The following is a 17,041-nucleotide window of genomic DNA, read 5'->3' as shown; positions in this document are numbered from 1 at the left end:
GACGGCTTGATAATCGCTCAATGAATATTTCAATAGAGCTACTTGTGCAAGTTGAGCATTATACATGGTGAGAGGTGAGATACGCACCGGTTTCGTGCGGGTAGGTACCTATATGTTTGGTAGAAGAGAAATGAAAAATGTGATGAGCCTTTGATTATATGTAGACTTTCTTTATTTCATCTTTTTTTTTAAGTTAAGCTTGCGAAGCCGAAGCCTGTCGCTAGTACAATATAACACTTACCGTAGGCGTTAGCGTAGTTGGCACATAACACGCATACGAAACAGAACCCGAGCCATCCCATGAAGCCGCCGTGCAGTCCCGCCACTGCGAACACTAGAGACGCAAATAGAGTCGGCTCGATCACCGCCCGCGGTATCTGGAATATAACACAAAATGAAATACCTATATAAATTGTTTCTTTTGACATGATTTTACTCAATGACATATTATTTTCGTATTTTTGAAAAATTTACGTTTTATTTTATTTGGATTATTTTTTTATTCTAATCTATTTTTGACGATCTTTTAGTGAATTCTTTATATTTTGACATTTTGTATGGAATGTAATGTAATTTTCACTAAGTAATAAATAAATATATCTATAGATCTATCTACTAGAACGCACAGGCACGAGTTCACGACAGGGTCAAAAAGCTACAAAGTTACCCAGGATTTTGTGATTAGTTTACTTCGGCCTTAGCGCAGATTGACGTCTGTGATCGCCTTCTCAGACGAAAGACGTCTAATGCTAGTTAAAGACCTCTTTAAGGATGTTCATGACTGTTTGTTAGCAGCAATATAAATCAAACCTTACCAAACATTGTGCCAAACATAAGAAAAAAATATTGTCAGTCAGAATTGCCTGGTCTTAATATTTTTAAACTTGTGCATTTTGATTAGAAACAAGAGGTGATCTTAATTTGTCTCGCAATGGTTAGGTACTTCAGAAAACTGATTCACCGGACTTGATTTTAATTTAATGCGTTCCAACTCTTATGAAATAAAAATCATTAACTATCTTAATCTTAATGTTAGATGCTATTGGAGTTATTCACAGCTTCTTTATACTTAATTGATTTTTAATCGAGGCACTAAAAATTTGTGATATTGCTACACAGTCATTCCTTTATGCAATTATCTGGAAAATTACATCATTATGTTACTCGGTAAGATCAAGTTTTTGTAGACCACACTGATTAGTTTTTGTCGTCAGTTTAACTCGATGCTAATTTCGCATTTTTTACTACATTCAAATCTTTCAATGTTTTTTGTTATATCATTGGTTGATGTGATATAATAATTGCTCAACAAATAGTTTGACCAATTGTCATTCCAATAAAAACAAGTAGAAATTATACCTCAAGGATATTTCTTTCAAAAACTGTATTGAAGACACATAATTTGGAGTAAAAATATAAAATATACAGGTCAACTCGTAAAGATGCTAGTCTGTTAAAGTATGGAATAAACAACACATGTCCCAAAACACTTACCCAGAATATCATTTTAGAAAGATAATACGGCGTAGGCGAGTATAATCCACTTGCCGTCTCCCGAAGTAAGATGGGGACTTCGCTGGGAAACGTGATGAAAACAGCGTAGATGAAGAGAAATATAGTCTCTGTAATTGTGAGGTACAACAACCCTTCGACGTTCTGTATGTCACGTTGATCTAACTCTTCGAAGTGACCGCTGTAGGGTATAGATATTACTAGGCCGACCAACTGTTGAAAGATAATAATTAACATGATTATGAATTAACATGAAGGTTGAAATCTCTAAGAGTAATTAAGAAATATTATTTGAACTTGGGTTCTCATCTGTAATGTTTCACTTTTTTTAATGCTTATTATTAAATAAATAAATAAATAAAATAATAGTACATTACTGTAGAGGCCGGGAAGTAGGGGGTTGCCGGCCAAGCAGATAGACGGCCGAGCGTAGCGAAGCCGAATAGGGATCCGAGGCCGGCAACCCCACGTTCCGGCCGAGGCTTGTATAGTGCTTTTGTCAAACATGACATGAAATAAAATAAAAAAACAATGAATCAAGTTGGCGGGACGCTAATCTGGTCGCCCTGTAGTGTGCGCGCGTGTCGCATTTTCCCAAACATGACATGAAATATTGACGTTGTGTTACAAATAATAGGCTGAGAAGTATCGCGATGTAGGCGCTGCGGCTCGCCTGCCTGCGCGCGGTCACTCTAGCGGCCTGCAAAGAGCCCGTTTCATACAACTTTGCAGGCCATTGGCCGGCAATGCGACCGTCTTTTGTTTCAACGCGCGCTCTGCGACACGGCGCACGCCCGCACCCAGAACCACCGCCCGCAGCCGCCGCGCCAGCTGGGCTACTACGAAACTCGAAACTCGAAGTTCGTGTCGTGCGGTACCTCTGACACTTATACTATTTAATACGAGAGCGAGAGCGACGGTACGATACGAACTTCGAGTTTCGAGTTTCGTAGTAGCCCAGCAGCAGCCAGCGCGACACGCGCGCACACAACAGGGCGACCAGACTAGCGTCCCGTCAACTTGATTTCTTGTTTTTTTATTTTATTTAATGTTATGTATGAGAAAAGCACTATACACGCCTCGGCCGGAACGTGGGGTTGCCGGGCTCGCATCCCTATTCTATGCTCGGCCGTCTATATCTGCTTAGCCGGCAACCCCCTACTTCCCGGCCTCTATACAGTAATGTACTAATATTATAAGTGCCCACGTCAAATGACTGACAATTAGTAATCAGTGAATACCGCAATTATAATCAAGATAACAGTTGAAATGTCAAGAAATAATCCAGCGATGTTCTAATAAGGCATTCTATGGTAAAAAATATAATAGAAATGCTCAGACGCGTGGTAACAAGTTACATTCTCAACTGTAGTGAGCATAAAAAGGTATTAAATACTTTACTTAGTCAAAATTTGTATGTAAAGGATTTTTTTTTATGTAGGTAGCTTAAAACAAATATTTACCAGCAGAAGCACACATTCGGCTATCCATATTGAGCTGTTGTGTTTAATTGTTTGTATGTTCCTCCACATCAGCCAGTAGAACTGAACCAAATAATTTACTTTGACTCTGTAAAAAGGGAACCAAGTTCAGAACCCCCAACAACATTTCCTCTAATTCTTATTTTATTGATTGGTTATGTAAAGTCTTAAGACCATTGAGTTGTCAATTTATACTTACAGTGTAATATATCTGTCAAAATATTCATTCTGCAAATAAAAAAACAAGTATTAGATTACCTAGTATTAATGCATGCATACCGTAAATGCTTTGGCGAGTTTAAATCTTTCATTTTAATTACGTTTCAATATAAACTATTAAGCCGTGGTGGCAGAGTGTTTTGACCTATGGCCTCTCAAGCAGAGGTTCGTGGGTTCAAACCCCGGCTCGCACCTCTGAGTTTTTCGAAATTCATGTGCGTAATTATATTTGAAACTTACCACGAGCTTTATGGTGAAGGAAAACATCGTGAGGAAACCTGCACAAACCTGCGAAGCAATTCAATGGTGTGTGTGAAGTTCCCAATGCGCACTGGGCCCGCGTGGGAACTACTGCCCAAGCCCTCTCATTCTGAGGGGAGGCCTGTGCCCTGCAGTGGGACGTATATAGGCTGGGATGATGATGATGATAAACTATTTACCACTTGCAACGAACTTTAATAGCTTTTCACAAAAAATATGTGAACTAAAAATTTGCAATTCACTGTCTAATTGTCTGTCTACCTTTAAATGGCAGACTAATGAAGACAGCAAGTTTACAATTTACCGGCACTAAGTTCAAAATCTCGTATCCATTAAATCTTCTCACATTTTTTATATTCTCCAATCATCTTTCCGTATTAAATGAAGACGAAGTACCGATACATTAGTTTCTGTTACGATTTTACTTACCTTTTCATCTATCTCCCCATTAAAATAATCTAGCTCATCCCTGATATCAGCGACCTGGCTCTCTATTTCGGCCGCTATATCAGACCTCTGGTATTCATCACAGATCTTCCTGATCCGCTCTCGACTCTCCATTTCCTTATCCATTTGGATTCCTAGTAGGGTCACGTAGTATTCCGCTGCGTTGAAGCCTAATGGGCATTTGAAATTCAACCTGAAGAATAGAATTTAATTGGTTGTAGGTTCTATCTAAAGTCAGTGTATGTGGTAATAGTTTTTATGATACAAGTGCGGAAAGTAGGCAATTCCCAACGAGTGGCGGAGAACTTGAAACACGAGCGAAGCGAGTGTTTTGAGCCGGCACGAGTTGGAAATTTCCTACTTTCGACACGTATATCATACAACGTTTACAATGCATTAAGCGAGGAAAAAAATCGAGGCAGTGACTACATATTTATTTTGCCATACTCGTTTTACTACAGTAGCAGGCAGTATATATACATACGACATGCACGCAAACCAAATTCGTTAACGTATGCACTTTATTAAACAACTTTCATAACAATCATTGACTCAGAAGATTAGAACACCTACAGCTAGCTACTAATGATAGGTAAAGGAGACTTTGTTTTAGTATCGTGATTTTTTATGATTAATTATTTTCCCTTGTTGCTTGACATTTCCACACTTATATTGGCTAGTCCTTATCTCCTGCAGCTCCTATAACGCTAAATATCAGTGCAACCGTGAATAAATCGAGTAATAGTTAACTATCATCAAGTATATTTTTATATTATGTATCTAATCTACCTTAACAAAAAGTTACCGTTAATCTGAGATTGTTTAGCTTTGGAACTGTAAATAACTCAAAATTGGTTCACTAATTCTAATAGATAAAGCAAATAAATAAGAATAAGACGTACCGGTAGATGTTATAATATCCATGTGTGTAGAAGTAAATTATTCTATCAATTTACGATGTTTATTAACTTAGGTATGTATATTATAGTTCACGTATTTCAGCATTGAGTTTGTCACTGGCAATATGTGCTTCGTGGAGGACGTAAGGCGGTGTAAAGTCGATATAAATTCATCATTTGAACTTTTCATTTCAATTTACTTATCAATTATCAAAAATTAATTCAACGGACTGAACTCATGAACATTACTTTGGCGGGTTTCATGACAGGCGCGAACGGGTAACCATGATTGGTTCGTGCGACGTCGTGCGCGCGCACTGGAAGCTCATTGGTTAACTTTCGAGTGCGCGCGCTTGACGTCGCACGGTCCGAATTGGACTCAAGAATTTATTTCTTTTTTTTTCATAACTTTAGACGGAATTATAATACGAGTTTACGTGAAAAAAAATATAATGTCTATTTTCTGTCCCGTTTAATCTGTATTATCTTATCAGTAAATATTCAGTTGGTTGCATCAAACGTTTATTATTTGTTCAAAGCCTAACTATAACGACTATTTAGACTTATTTTTTAACAATAGTTTGGACATAATTTGGCAATTTAAAAAGTTACTTTACCGCACAAGTGCGGTAAGTTAAATACATACAACTTTACAGCACACTTGTGGATGCGTGCAGGAATCACTAATTTTCTATGGATATGTTGACCACGTCAAGAGGCACTTTCCGAGCACGTGCATTGTAAAGGTTATAAATGATACACAATTAAAATATCTTCTGAATATTTCAGCATAGAATAACGTGTTACGAAGATTTCCGTAAAATTTGTTTTTCAAAAATTGGACATCATTCAATCGCAAAAACTTTTCAACCTAATTTATAAATCTCTAGAACCATTTTGTCAACGAGGCACGTAGTGACTGTATTCCAGGCGAAGGTAGCCGTTGTAGATACGTACCTAAATGAAAAAAAAAATGCCGCAAGACCAAATTTAAGAATGACCTAAATACTAAATACCGTAAAGGGGCTCGTAGACGGGCCATATTTTCACTGCAATATGTGGCTGGCAACTATTGGTGTCTCTGTCTAACATGTGAGTAAGAGAGGGACACCAATAGTTGCCGGCCACAAATTGCAGTGAAAATATGGCCCGTCTACGAGCCGCTTTACAGTAACACAATATTATTTTCACCTCAGCACCTCAAACAGGCAGGTTTTGCTATGAGAAATCAGTGAGCAAAATCGCATTTTGCTCACTCCGTGAGACAAAGCAACTTTTTTTTTTTAATGCTGAGTACAGTGTTGGTTGGGTCTACTCACTGAATTCCAAATATTTGAACATTACTTTGATCTGTCATTTCACTGCAACACGAAAAAAGCGAGAGATAGCATCAAATGTGTTGATTACAATCTTAAATTAAATTTTTGGTATTAAAAATATATCGATACCTAATAAATTACATGACAACGAAATATTTCCAAAATGTAAATTTTCCCGATCTTTAAATAAAGTATGCAACTAGAAATCTTAATAAAATTCATATTTAAAGGTTTAATAACATTTATAATAAATTATAAGTTTATTGTTCAACCTTTTTAATGACCCCAAGATGAGGCTTTTTGCAGTATTAAAAAATAAGTGTGACAATGCATGTTATGAGTAGAGATTTGTATTGTATCTACTGGACACTTTTTTATAGTTTTAAATGTGATTATTATATTTGTTTCTTAATAATCGGATTCTATTTAAAAAAAAAATAGTTTGTTTTGTAAACAGGTAGGTATATCTTGTTTTATTCTTATGTTACATTTAATTTATGTTCTCGTTTCTGAGGTGAAAAATTGTATGTGTCACACGAGACCAAAGTTTTTTTGCATCTTGTGTATTTGAATCCCTTGCTGCTATCAGGATTCTAACCTAGAATCACTCGCTGACGCTCGTGATTCAATTATAGAATCCTTCGCTTACTCGCGAATCAAAATCAACACTCGCAACAAAAAACAACTTTGCTCTCATGTTACACAAATAAATATTAGTAATTTAGAATTGATTTTGACTTCAGACATTGAGCTATTAAAATGTAATTTATATCTCGCTTGACATTAAACGCGCCACAAGACATTAACGTCATGTGTAGACAACTATGTTATTTGTGAATAGGTACAGTCACCAGCATTAATATCTGCCACAGCGGAGCGTGCAAAAATATCTGACACGTCCTTCCGGCCCTAGAAATAGAGCCGTATCAGATATTTATGCACGCTTATTGTGTCAGATATTGGTGCTGGTGACTGTACGTGGTATGCGGTTATAATATAGTAAAGGAATATTTGTTATTGCCGCCGAAATGTGTCACTTTATGCAAAGGATTTCGGATTGATTTAGCATTTCGGGTCTGTTTTCATCACATCTGTGATAAATTCAAATATGGCAATTACAATTTGTTAATTTTCCGCCAGACTAATTGGGCATTCAAGTTAAAATAATTAAGATTTTTCTAACGCTTTCCACGAAATGATAAGGTTGGAATGCAGCATTGAAATTTGATGCAGTTGTTAGAAAACACCGGTGGAAACGCGTCTTGGATAAACAAGATTTTTATTAATGTATTTTTCCGAGGAAAAGAGGTCGTAACCAAATGAAGGGCCTACGCGACAAGTACCAAAGTGGAGGTATTTAAAGAATCGAGATTTCGAAACACTTTGAAATACTTGCATCACGCTGTTAAATCTCTATGAGATGCGACTTACGTATCACCGTTTTAATTGACCGGAAACATTAAAATAATTAAGATATCACTACTTATATGTATCTAGAAGATATAATAAAGTGAAGAAGATAAGATTGAAAAAAAAACTTGAATTGCTTACTTGTTTTGAACAAACAGGATTTATAATTATAACAGACATCGAAGTGTGTGGTGTAGATGAATAAAAATAACGCAAGACATAACGAGAGTACCTACATAATAATATTAGTCAAGTTTTAATTCAACAATACATGTACTTCTTCACTACTGCTCTTTGAAACTTGGCCTCACATTGTATTTTATCCCTTATTGGCACCTTCTCAAATGAAGTCCAACTTATGTACATGGAATGGATTAAGGACAAAGTAAGCAGATAGAGTGGTTTTCACCACTGGGATATAATGGAAGGCTTTCTGCTCATTTGAGAAGCTAAGGGTTCTTATAAAAGCCCAACAATTTCAAGATCATAGTTTTAATTCGTTTAGAAGATATTATAGGGTTGGAAGTTACGCAAATTTGATACTGCTTGCCATGACTTGGCTATACCTATACTCTAAACTTTAAAAAAAACGTGAAGTGCAGATTACGTAGTACCTAAACGTATCGATGATTTCTACAGTATTTTCAACGACATAAGTCTTACATCTATCTTCTAGGCTTGGCTGTTTGAGATTTCTTTTATAGGTAAACTATCTCGATCGAGACTTGGCACATTTTTGTAGGGTATAAGTTACACCATTCATTGACATTGACCATTTTATTGAGCCAATAACAATAACGGTGGTAAAACGTTTGTTCGTATACATCTAGGTTATAAAACCCTCCATGTTTTAAAATAAGACTGGCCATGCAGTCACGGAACTGGTTGTAGGAAAAAAAACGCGCGACTCGCGCATGAAGGGTTCCGCACCTCCGTACAATAATAGGTTTTAAAAACAAATAGTTCAGTAATAATTTTTGTAAAGATTTCTAATACAAGCCTTTTTTGCTGGCGGTAAGTACTTTTTGCCCCTGGTTACCAAAGTAGGTAGTCGTCAAGACGAATCAAATGATCGTTTCAAATCGTCGTCTTATTACAGAGTTCATATGGCCAACATCTAACTTCATCATCAGATCAGCTCTACGTCATAATAATATTGCATTGTCATCGGATTTATACGTGCATGCAAAATTTCAGCTCAATTTGTTGAAGATATCCACTTCAAATTTAAGTTGAAATGTTAATTCCACCCGAACAAACATAACTAGTGACATTACATTACAAGTTAATAAAAACATATCACCAAAATGTAAGCACTAGGTAGGTGCAAGTATTTTGAATAAAGAACAAATTTAAATTCTCATCCTCTTTGGCTGTCGCCCTGTCGGAGGCTGAATAGCGCTTTAGACTCTTGCCATGCGCCGCAGTGGAAAAAAAAAGCTGTCAGCTTGGTTCATTCGCGGGAAATTCAGCTGCGAATAAATTTTAAACTGTATTATAACGGGCTGTTTCACCATCCATTGATTAGCATTAACCGATGGTTAAATGTGATGCCGTCTCCGTCTATTCGCACAAAACAAATAGAGACGGCGTCACACCTAACCGCCAGTTAACACTAATCAATGGAAGGTGAAACAGCCCCTAAACCTTGTAAATAGTGTTAAATACTTTAGTATGATTTTTTAGTGTAAAGCACAATAGGTAAACATAGTGATTATACGGTGTGGATTTGGCGAGCGCTTTAACAAAGTTGGCTTCATTGAGGTTTGTGGTTCATAATAATAATAATAAATTGCTTTATTAATTTTGCACAAAAACGAATAAACCACACAATCACGGCTTAAGAGATAGAGCCCTGTGACAGACGGACAGACAGACAGACAGACAGCGGAGTCTCAGTAATAGGGTCCCGTTGGCACCCTTTGGGTACGGAACCCTAAAAACTGGAATCTATGGTTTAACGATTCGCAGCGACCCTGAGATGAGGAACCTACGCGCCACGTTTTAGACGTAAGTGGAACTAATGCTGAGATGAATGGCCAAGTTCATAAGGCCATATTTTTTGGTATTTTCGTGTCGTCGATCAAATAATGTTAATAATCACTAGATTTAGTATTTATTTGTCGTAAGCCGTTCTAAAAATTTCCAATATTTGAATATTTCACAAATGTCATTTGGAGTATTAATTACTGCAAACAGCTATAAGTAAATAAGCATCGAATTACCTATTTTAAAGGTCAAAAACTTTTTCGGTTCCGTAAAAAACACAATTATTAATAGTAGATTATTGTCGTGGCCTGGAAGTAGGCAATTGCTGGCTGAGTATGAGTATTAAACGGACGAGCTTGCGAGTCCGTTTAACTAATACGAAGCCAGCAATTGCTATTCCAGCCGAGACTAATATAAAGCTTTTCTCAAAAATGTTGAATAATTCTGAAATAGAATAAACTTTTTCTCAAAATATACCTATTATAAAATTTAATTTTATTCCAATATTTTTCTTATGCTTTCCCGCCTTTTTTCATTAAAAATAAACTGCAGGTGTATTTTTCCACCGAAAACACCACAAGCTATTTCAGACCCAATAGAAAAAGTCCGGAGTTCCAACAAAATATCTGATACCGGCCATTATTAGACTTGGCTGTATACGACTTGTGCTAACATTTCCATGGCCTTTTTAACTTTAAAAAAAAAATGTGACTGATTGCAGGCGCGCTAATTCATTATTGTTGAGCTAACGCGCCTGCAATCTTTTTAACTTTTTAATTTTTCGCTGACCATAAACTATGCACTTCACCTTCTGATATGTCAAGAATAATGTCAACTTTTACGGTCATTTTTGAGAAAAGTCTATTTCCATTCCTCTAATTCAGAATGAAGCCTTAAAAAGAGATTAAACTTCCGGAGCTTTCTCAATTACTCAGAATATTCCGTTTCAAGCTTGCCGTAGAATAATTTCCGGGCAGCAAATAGCGGACAGTATGATTGCCATTTTGAATCGCGACATCAATAGTTTATGAGAAATCAGAAAACGACGATTTTATGCTACAGAAATTCGTAATAGTTTTAGACAACGGGACAGGTGAATCTTAACAAAATTTTGTAAAAACAACATACAGACGAATTGAGGACCTCCTCCTTTTTTGAAGTCGGTTGAAAACTGTCAAAAGATAGCAGTGGATCAGGTTCAATCGACTTAAAAAAAGGACGAAAATTTGTGAGTGTGTGAATGCATGTTTGTTTATTAAGCTTTCATTCTTAAAGTCATAAACGTAACATTACTAGACGAACCGACCTTGCTTGACAGCGTGACCGAAAGTGAGGTGGGCCTGTCTGTGTAAATTTATAAATGTCTCACAGCTAAATATGAGTTGTCGATATCCATTAATACAAATACAAATACAAATATTTTATTTACCCAATAAAAGTGCTTATTCTACTTACATTCTTTTTGATTATAAACATGGTAAAATCCAAAGGCAATAAGGCGTCAACTGACCCCCGTACTAGTGTAAACTGTATCACGGTGGGTCAGGATTCACCGTCCTACCATTAGTCTTAACACATTTTTAAACTGCATTCCTCCACATGCAAGGTAACAAACATAATCTTACGATTAAAGAAATATAAGATTGCTAAAGAGATCGCGATATCAGATATCTATTAGTAATCGTGAAATCTTGTAATAAGTGGGTATCGTAAACTTAACGCCAAGACTTCTATGCCGGTCGATTAGAAGTAAACAAGTAGTATATGCTAAAACTTAAGATTAATTTTATTTTTAACAATCAAACAATTGTACGAAATGCGAAAGTTTGTATGTATGTGTGTGCGTGTGTGTGTGTGTGTGTGTGTGTTTTACACCGAGATTTTTAGAAGTCATTCATCATTCATTAGTACCGTATCCCCGGTATCCCCGTATGTCCGGTATCGTCATATCATATAGGTAAGGTACACGTTACAAATAAATCTTAAGGGCTGTTGCTGTAAAGTAGGTACTAGAAACTTCATAAACATTTCTAAATTTAAAAAATTGCCAGCAAATATCTGTCACTCACACTCATGTCACTCGTCGTTAACTTTACACTAGACAGTTAGGTAGGTACCTATATTCGCATGTCAAGAGTATAAATAGTAAGCTATGAATAAAACACAAACAAGATACGTACCTACTAGCTTTAATGAACACTTAAGGTATTTTTAGTTAGCGTGGCACAAAAGTCCAATTGTTATCCTCAATATTAAAAATGACTCGAACGAAACGTATGAAAATTATCGCTAAATTGACTTCACACGATTATACGATACAGCTCTGCGACAGACGCACAGACAGACAGACAGAGGAGGCTTAGTCGTTAGTTAGTAGTTGGTCCGGTTTAGCAATTCTCAATGTTAAGTTATTTTACTTATATTTTCTCAAATCTTTAAATCGGAGAAAAACAGTTACAAATTTTAGTACAAAAATTTATTGGAAGAATATCGATATAGGTATCGATAAAAAATATTCAAACTCTACAATATATTTTTATTTAACACATAATTTTTAGAAATCAATATTTATGAAATAGACTGTTTACCGCTTCATATTAGCATATTAATAAGTAAATGAGAATACATTCAATGAAAATAAAAGCTATGAAAATGGTACTTGTACAATCATATTTACCTGTGAAATGTACGTTTATTTGGGTTGGGTTATTGAAGTTGGTTGTATCACAGCTCAACACAGAACACGACACCATTCCGGAATCCTACCGTTTTATGCAAAAAAAAATCGAAAGGATTGCAGAAAAAAAACACAAAACAAATACGAAGAAAATTTTGACAGGAGGCGAAAGGAGGCTCACTGATTCAAAACGGGTCACGCGTCACGCTGTCATTTTGATTTTATCTCTTTCCCACATATAGCTTATGCCGTAAGGATCGGTTTCTTCACTCGCACCTCTGTAAGTCTATTTACGCTAGTAATATTATGTTTATGCTTAAAGTAGGTACTCCAGTGGTCCAGAGGGTAGAGACACGTGCGGTCGAACAAATTGAATGATGACCCAGGGTGGAACCTTTTAATAATCAATTTCACTATGATTTCCTTGACAAAAGTATGAGATGTCAACATGACATTAGTAGCACAAAGGTTCCAACCTGGGTCATGATTCAATTTGTTCGACTGTACATATATAAATTATTTTGATTGCAGGATGCAAGTTAAGACAACACAAAAGACAGTTACTAAAAAAGAATGCTTGATTTGAGTTTTTTTGCAAAAGTTGGTTCTTTCTGAGATGAGGAAAATATACTTTATACAGTAATTTGGGCCAATCAACTTTTATACCCACACTAATCTGTCCGCGACATTTTTCAAACAATTGCAGATTTTTGTAAGTATTTTTTTTTGTAATTTAATAGATTGTGTACATGAATACATGCCGTCCTACGTAAATTCAACCTATTAAATCGTGAAATATCTTGTTGGAAGTACGATTTTTTGGTAACGCCAGAGACAATTTTGGTAACGCAGGAGACGCCCAAAGTGTGGGTAAAATAGTTGATTGGCCCATTTATTACTACCTACTATTATACTGTATACCTATCTAGGTAAGGTACGGGAAAGTTTTGAATATTCCAACTGTTCATCTATTTCACATCTCAAACTTATCCATCACACGTCATCAAGGTTCTTGCCCTCCCAAGCCTTCGTGACCCTTCTCTATTAACTCGCGTTGGGCAACGTCTATCATTAAAATGCCTCGAAGATGACAGATTATTATGGCACACTGAAGGGAAAGAAAAAACGTTTGAAGCCAATTTTCATGCCTCATTTGGATCTAGGTATACCTACTCAAGGTTTTTTGTTTTGTCGGACATAAAATAATTGTATACGTCGCATGGGTTAGATTAGGTAATAGTCTTATCATTTATTTCATTTATTCGTTTTGCTAGTTGAAAATGTGTTTAACTAACGATAGTTTCACAATCATTTTCAAAGCTTGTTAATTTGGTAGGACTGCAAACACTACAAAAAGAAACTTCGCACTTATTTTTCCTTCACGTAAAAAAGCAAAGGAAACGCTAATAAAAAAAAATAAAAATAAGTTAAACTGACTTCAACGCTGTAAATAAAGAGAGAAAAAATGTTTATCTTTATAAAATCTAAAGTACCTAAATATGACAACTATTTTTAAGAGAAAACTTGATACGGAATAGTTTGGACGTTGGACGGGAACGCATGTAGAGTCAATGCAAAGCACAGTCAGCCAAAAGTTTCTATTTAATTACATTTTTACAAAGACTTGTTCTTTTGTTTCCGGCCTTTGGTAGCAACCGGTTAAGAGTGAGTCGGATGTTCTGTGGTCTCAGATTTCCTATGAGGGAAGCCACCCAAAAAGGTCGACATCTGACTCCGACGGCTCGTGCTCGGCTCGTGTCAAGTTTCTTTTAAAGTAGTGCCTTTTTATACATGAAAACTGTATTCAACACGTCAGTAATTAAAATACTGGGACCTTCCTTTCTTTACGAGTACTTACACCTACATATGAAACGATATATTTATCTACCTACTTGTATGTAGGTAATTTTTCAAAAGTACCTAATCTTTCTTGTAAGTAGATATGTACTAAAAAAAAACAGTACCAGTAATCAGGCGTCATTTTGCCATGTCTATGTCAATAAATTCATAACAATACAATACAATAACTCAACATAACTTTGCTATTCTATGACCACTCGAGCAATATGGCTATTACCTATGTTCGTCCAACATTTGTATGTTTTCTTGCAAATATTCACAATAAACAAAATATACCTACAAGTAATAATAATAAGAAAAATTTATTATTTACCGTAGAGTAAATAATATAAGCACAGCTAAAATTATAATTTTTCATGCATAATTATTCCATATTTTAGAGTTTCTTACTCAAAGGGTGACAAACGAAATCCTATTAAGTACAGTATGTCTGTCACAGGATGGATCTTGAGACCCGTAATATCCAGACAGCCGAATAATTTACATATAATGTGTAACTTATTGGCTGGCTTTTCATTTACATTCTCTAACTAAATATAAATCACGGTACCTCATAATCATAGGCCTTTTACATTGTTACAGGAAAGGAAACGCAGTTCTTAATTTTCCGGCTTACTTGACTTTATCAAAAAAACTTGCGTACTTACTCTAATACCAATAAGCTTATTCACAAGGTAAGCTTTCCCGTCTTCTGAAGCACTAACCACCAAAGTCAGAACTACATAATTGCACAAATAATGAAGCAAAAATACTTACGATGCGAAGAAATGGTCGGCCTGCTCTATCGTCCCATGGAAAGCGGTCCTTCCGCCAGCCAGCAGGACCAGTTGGTGGAACAACTCGAAGGTTCCAGAAGCCGGCTGGTGCACCGAACATATGACCAGTTTCCCGCCAACGGCCAGTCTTCTGAGTCTGGAGACGACTGCGTTGGCCGCCCAACTGTCAAGGCCTGTGGTCGGTTCGTCGCAGAAGAGGATTGGCGGGTCGTTCAGGAGCTGGAGGATACTGGTTTATTAGAAGTTTGAAATCAATACTATACAGATATTCTTTACTGCACACCACAAATCAGAGGTATCTAACGATTGTTAAAAGAAGATCAGCGTCGTTCGCAAGAACGGTAGTTTGCTGATTTGTGATTGACAGTGATTGTGACCATTTCGTGGTATGCGCATTTTTAAATTCTTGTTATTATTATTTTTTGTCCAACGTCACGAATAAATGTTTTCTTTCCTTCTTCTGTCGCCCGAGTGTACCAACCCGTAACATTAACCTGAGGCCGTATTGTCTAACGTGCTGACGTTCACATAATCGCATTCAACATCTCTTTCTATTCTCATCCCATAAGGTGTGACAAAAAGAAGCGGTGAAAACGATTGTGTTTTCGAGTTCGTTAGACAAGAAGGCCTCAGTTACATTAAGTCAATCAATCAATGTGTAAAATCAAATGCGTCGGCGCTATGTCGGAGCTTCGAAAACTAGATATTCATTTATACCTTTGGCTGTTGACCCAACTGGCCGATTAAACAAGGTTACTTCTGCAGTCAATTTACTATTTAAAATACAATGCTAATGCAAAGTAGTGCGTAAATAGGTGCAATACATCACAAAGCTAGAAGGATATTAAATTAGACTAGTGTTGTTTATCTATTCTGATTTTGTAATTAAGTTGTACCTACACCTAAGCTATAAATCTGTCTTAAACCTTGTCATCGCATTACCATGTTTTTAGTGTTCCGTACCAATAGGCAAAAACGGAATCTCACTTTGTTGTCAGTGTGTCTGACTGTCTGTCCACCCGTCAGTCTGTCAAAGACCATTTCTAAAAAACGCGTGGAGGTAGGTATCGAGTTGAAATTAATATCAAATACTAAGGTCTACTACTCCTTGGAGCATCGAAAAAATCAAACTTCTAAATCAATGCAATCAAAAAATATCTGCGATCCGCAGGAATATACAACCCGCCAAACTTCTATGAGAGAGATTTTGACTTTTAATGCTGTTGAAAATGATTGCTGCGGGACCTGTGGACCCACTACTAAGCTTGAACATAATTATACGTATCTCTATCCTCTGGTCAAAAATGAATATAGAATGTGTTGATTAGGATATTTCTAACTTACTTACTTTCCCCAAAGGATACAGCGTTAGAACTCCCAGTTCCATCAGTCATCTACATACCTGGACAGCCAAAGCCACCCGCTTCCTCTCTCCCCCAGACAAAGCCTTCAACTTGGTCCTGTTGCAATTGACGACTCCCAACTCCTCAAGCAGTTGATGGATGCGCCTGGTACGGATGGCTGATGACGAACGTTTGTCCATCATCAATCTAGCCTGTATGATGAAAGGACAATATATGTAATCACTGTGATTTACAGAAATAAAAAACCGGCCAAGAGCGTGTCGGACACGCCCGAAATAGGGTTCCGTAGCCATTACGAAAAAATTAAGTAATATTTTTCTAAGGATTTCGTATTTTGTACGGAATATTCCAAGTTTAGGTAAGGGGGTTAGGTTAGGGCGGGGGGGGGCTCGATTTTATTGAAAATTTGCACTTTAAAGTTGAATATTTTGCAAACAGATTACTAAGTTGAAAAATTGATTTAGGTTTACCCCCACCCCCACTTTTATCACCCCCACTTTACGTCTATGGGAGGTAGCGTAAAAAAAATGTTTTTTTAATTTTTATTGTACCATTTTGTCGGCATAGTTAACATATACATTCGTGCAAAATTACAGCTTTTTAGCATTGATAGTCGCTGAGCAAAGCCGCAGACGGACGGACAGACAGACAGACAGACATGGCGATACTATAAGGGTTCCGTTTTTGCCATTTTGGCTACGGAACCCTAAAAAGAAAACTGCTTGATTGCATATAAACAAGTTCAACCTACGTTTACGTATTTACCAAGGGTATTTACACAGTTTTGCTTTGTTTAAATTATGTATGTACAGATGTCTTTCGTATTT

The 17,041-nt window shown here is 36.5% G+C and overlaps 1 protein-coding gene across 2 annotated transcripts in view; it reads right to left on the bottom strand.

The window, feature by feature from the left end:
* LOC141438053 (protein scarlet-like) overlaps window positions 1-17,041 on the bottom strand; it is a 30,927-nt gene that overhangs the window by 2,903 nt on the left and 10,983 nt on the right. For both annotated transcript variants that reach the window (XM_074101705.1, XM_074101706.1), the window contains exons 5-11: window positions 16,253-16,405; window positions 14,831-15,069; window positions 3,903-4,113; window positions 3,193-3,221; window positions 2,976-3,081; window positions 1,495-1,725; window positions 242-377 (exon numbers count right to left, since the gene is read on the bottom strand). In XM_074101705.1, coding sequence (XP_073957806.1) covers window positions 242-377; window positions 1,495-1,725; window positions 2,976-3,081; window positions 3,193-3,221; window positions 3,903-4,113; window positions 14,831-15,069; window positions 16,253-16,405 — 1,105 coding nt within the window. The remainder of the gene's footprint in view (window positions 1-241; window positions 378-1,494; window positions 1,726-2,975; window positions 3,082-3,192; window positions 3,222-3,902; window positions 4,114-14,830; window positions 15,070-16,252; window positions 16,406-17,041) is intronic.

Source organism: Choristoneura fumiferana, chromosome 18 (assembly GCF_025370935.1).
Source record: "Choristoneura fumiferana chromosome 18, NRCan_CFum_1, whole genome shotgun sequence".
Lineage (NCBI taxonomy): Eukaryota > Metazoa > Arthropoda > Insecta > Lepidoptera > Tortricidae > Choristoneura > Choristoneura fumiferana.
The sequence above is the reverse complement of the archived record's forward strand: the minus strand, read 5'-3'. Positions and strand labels throughout refer to the sequence as shown.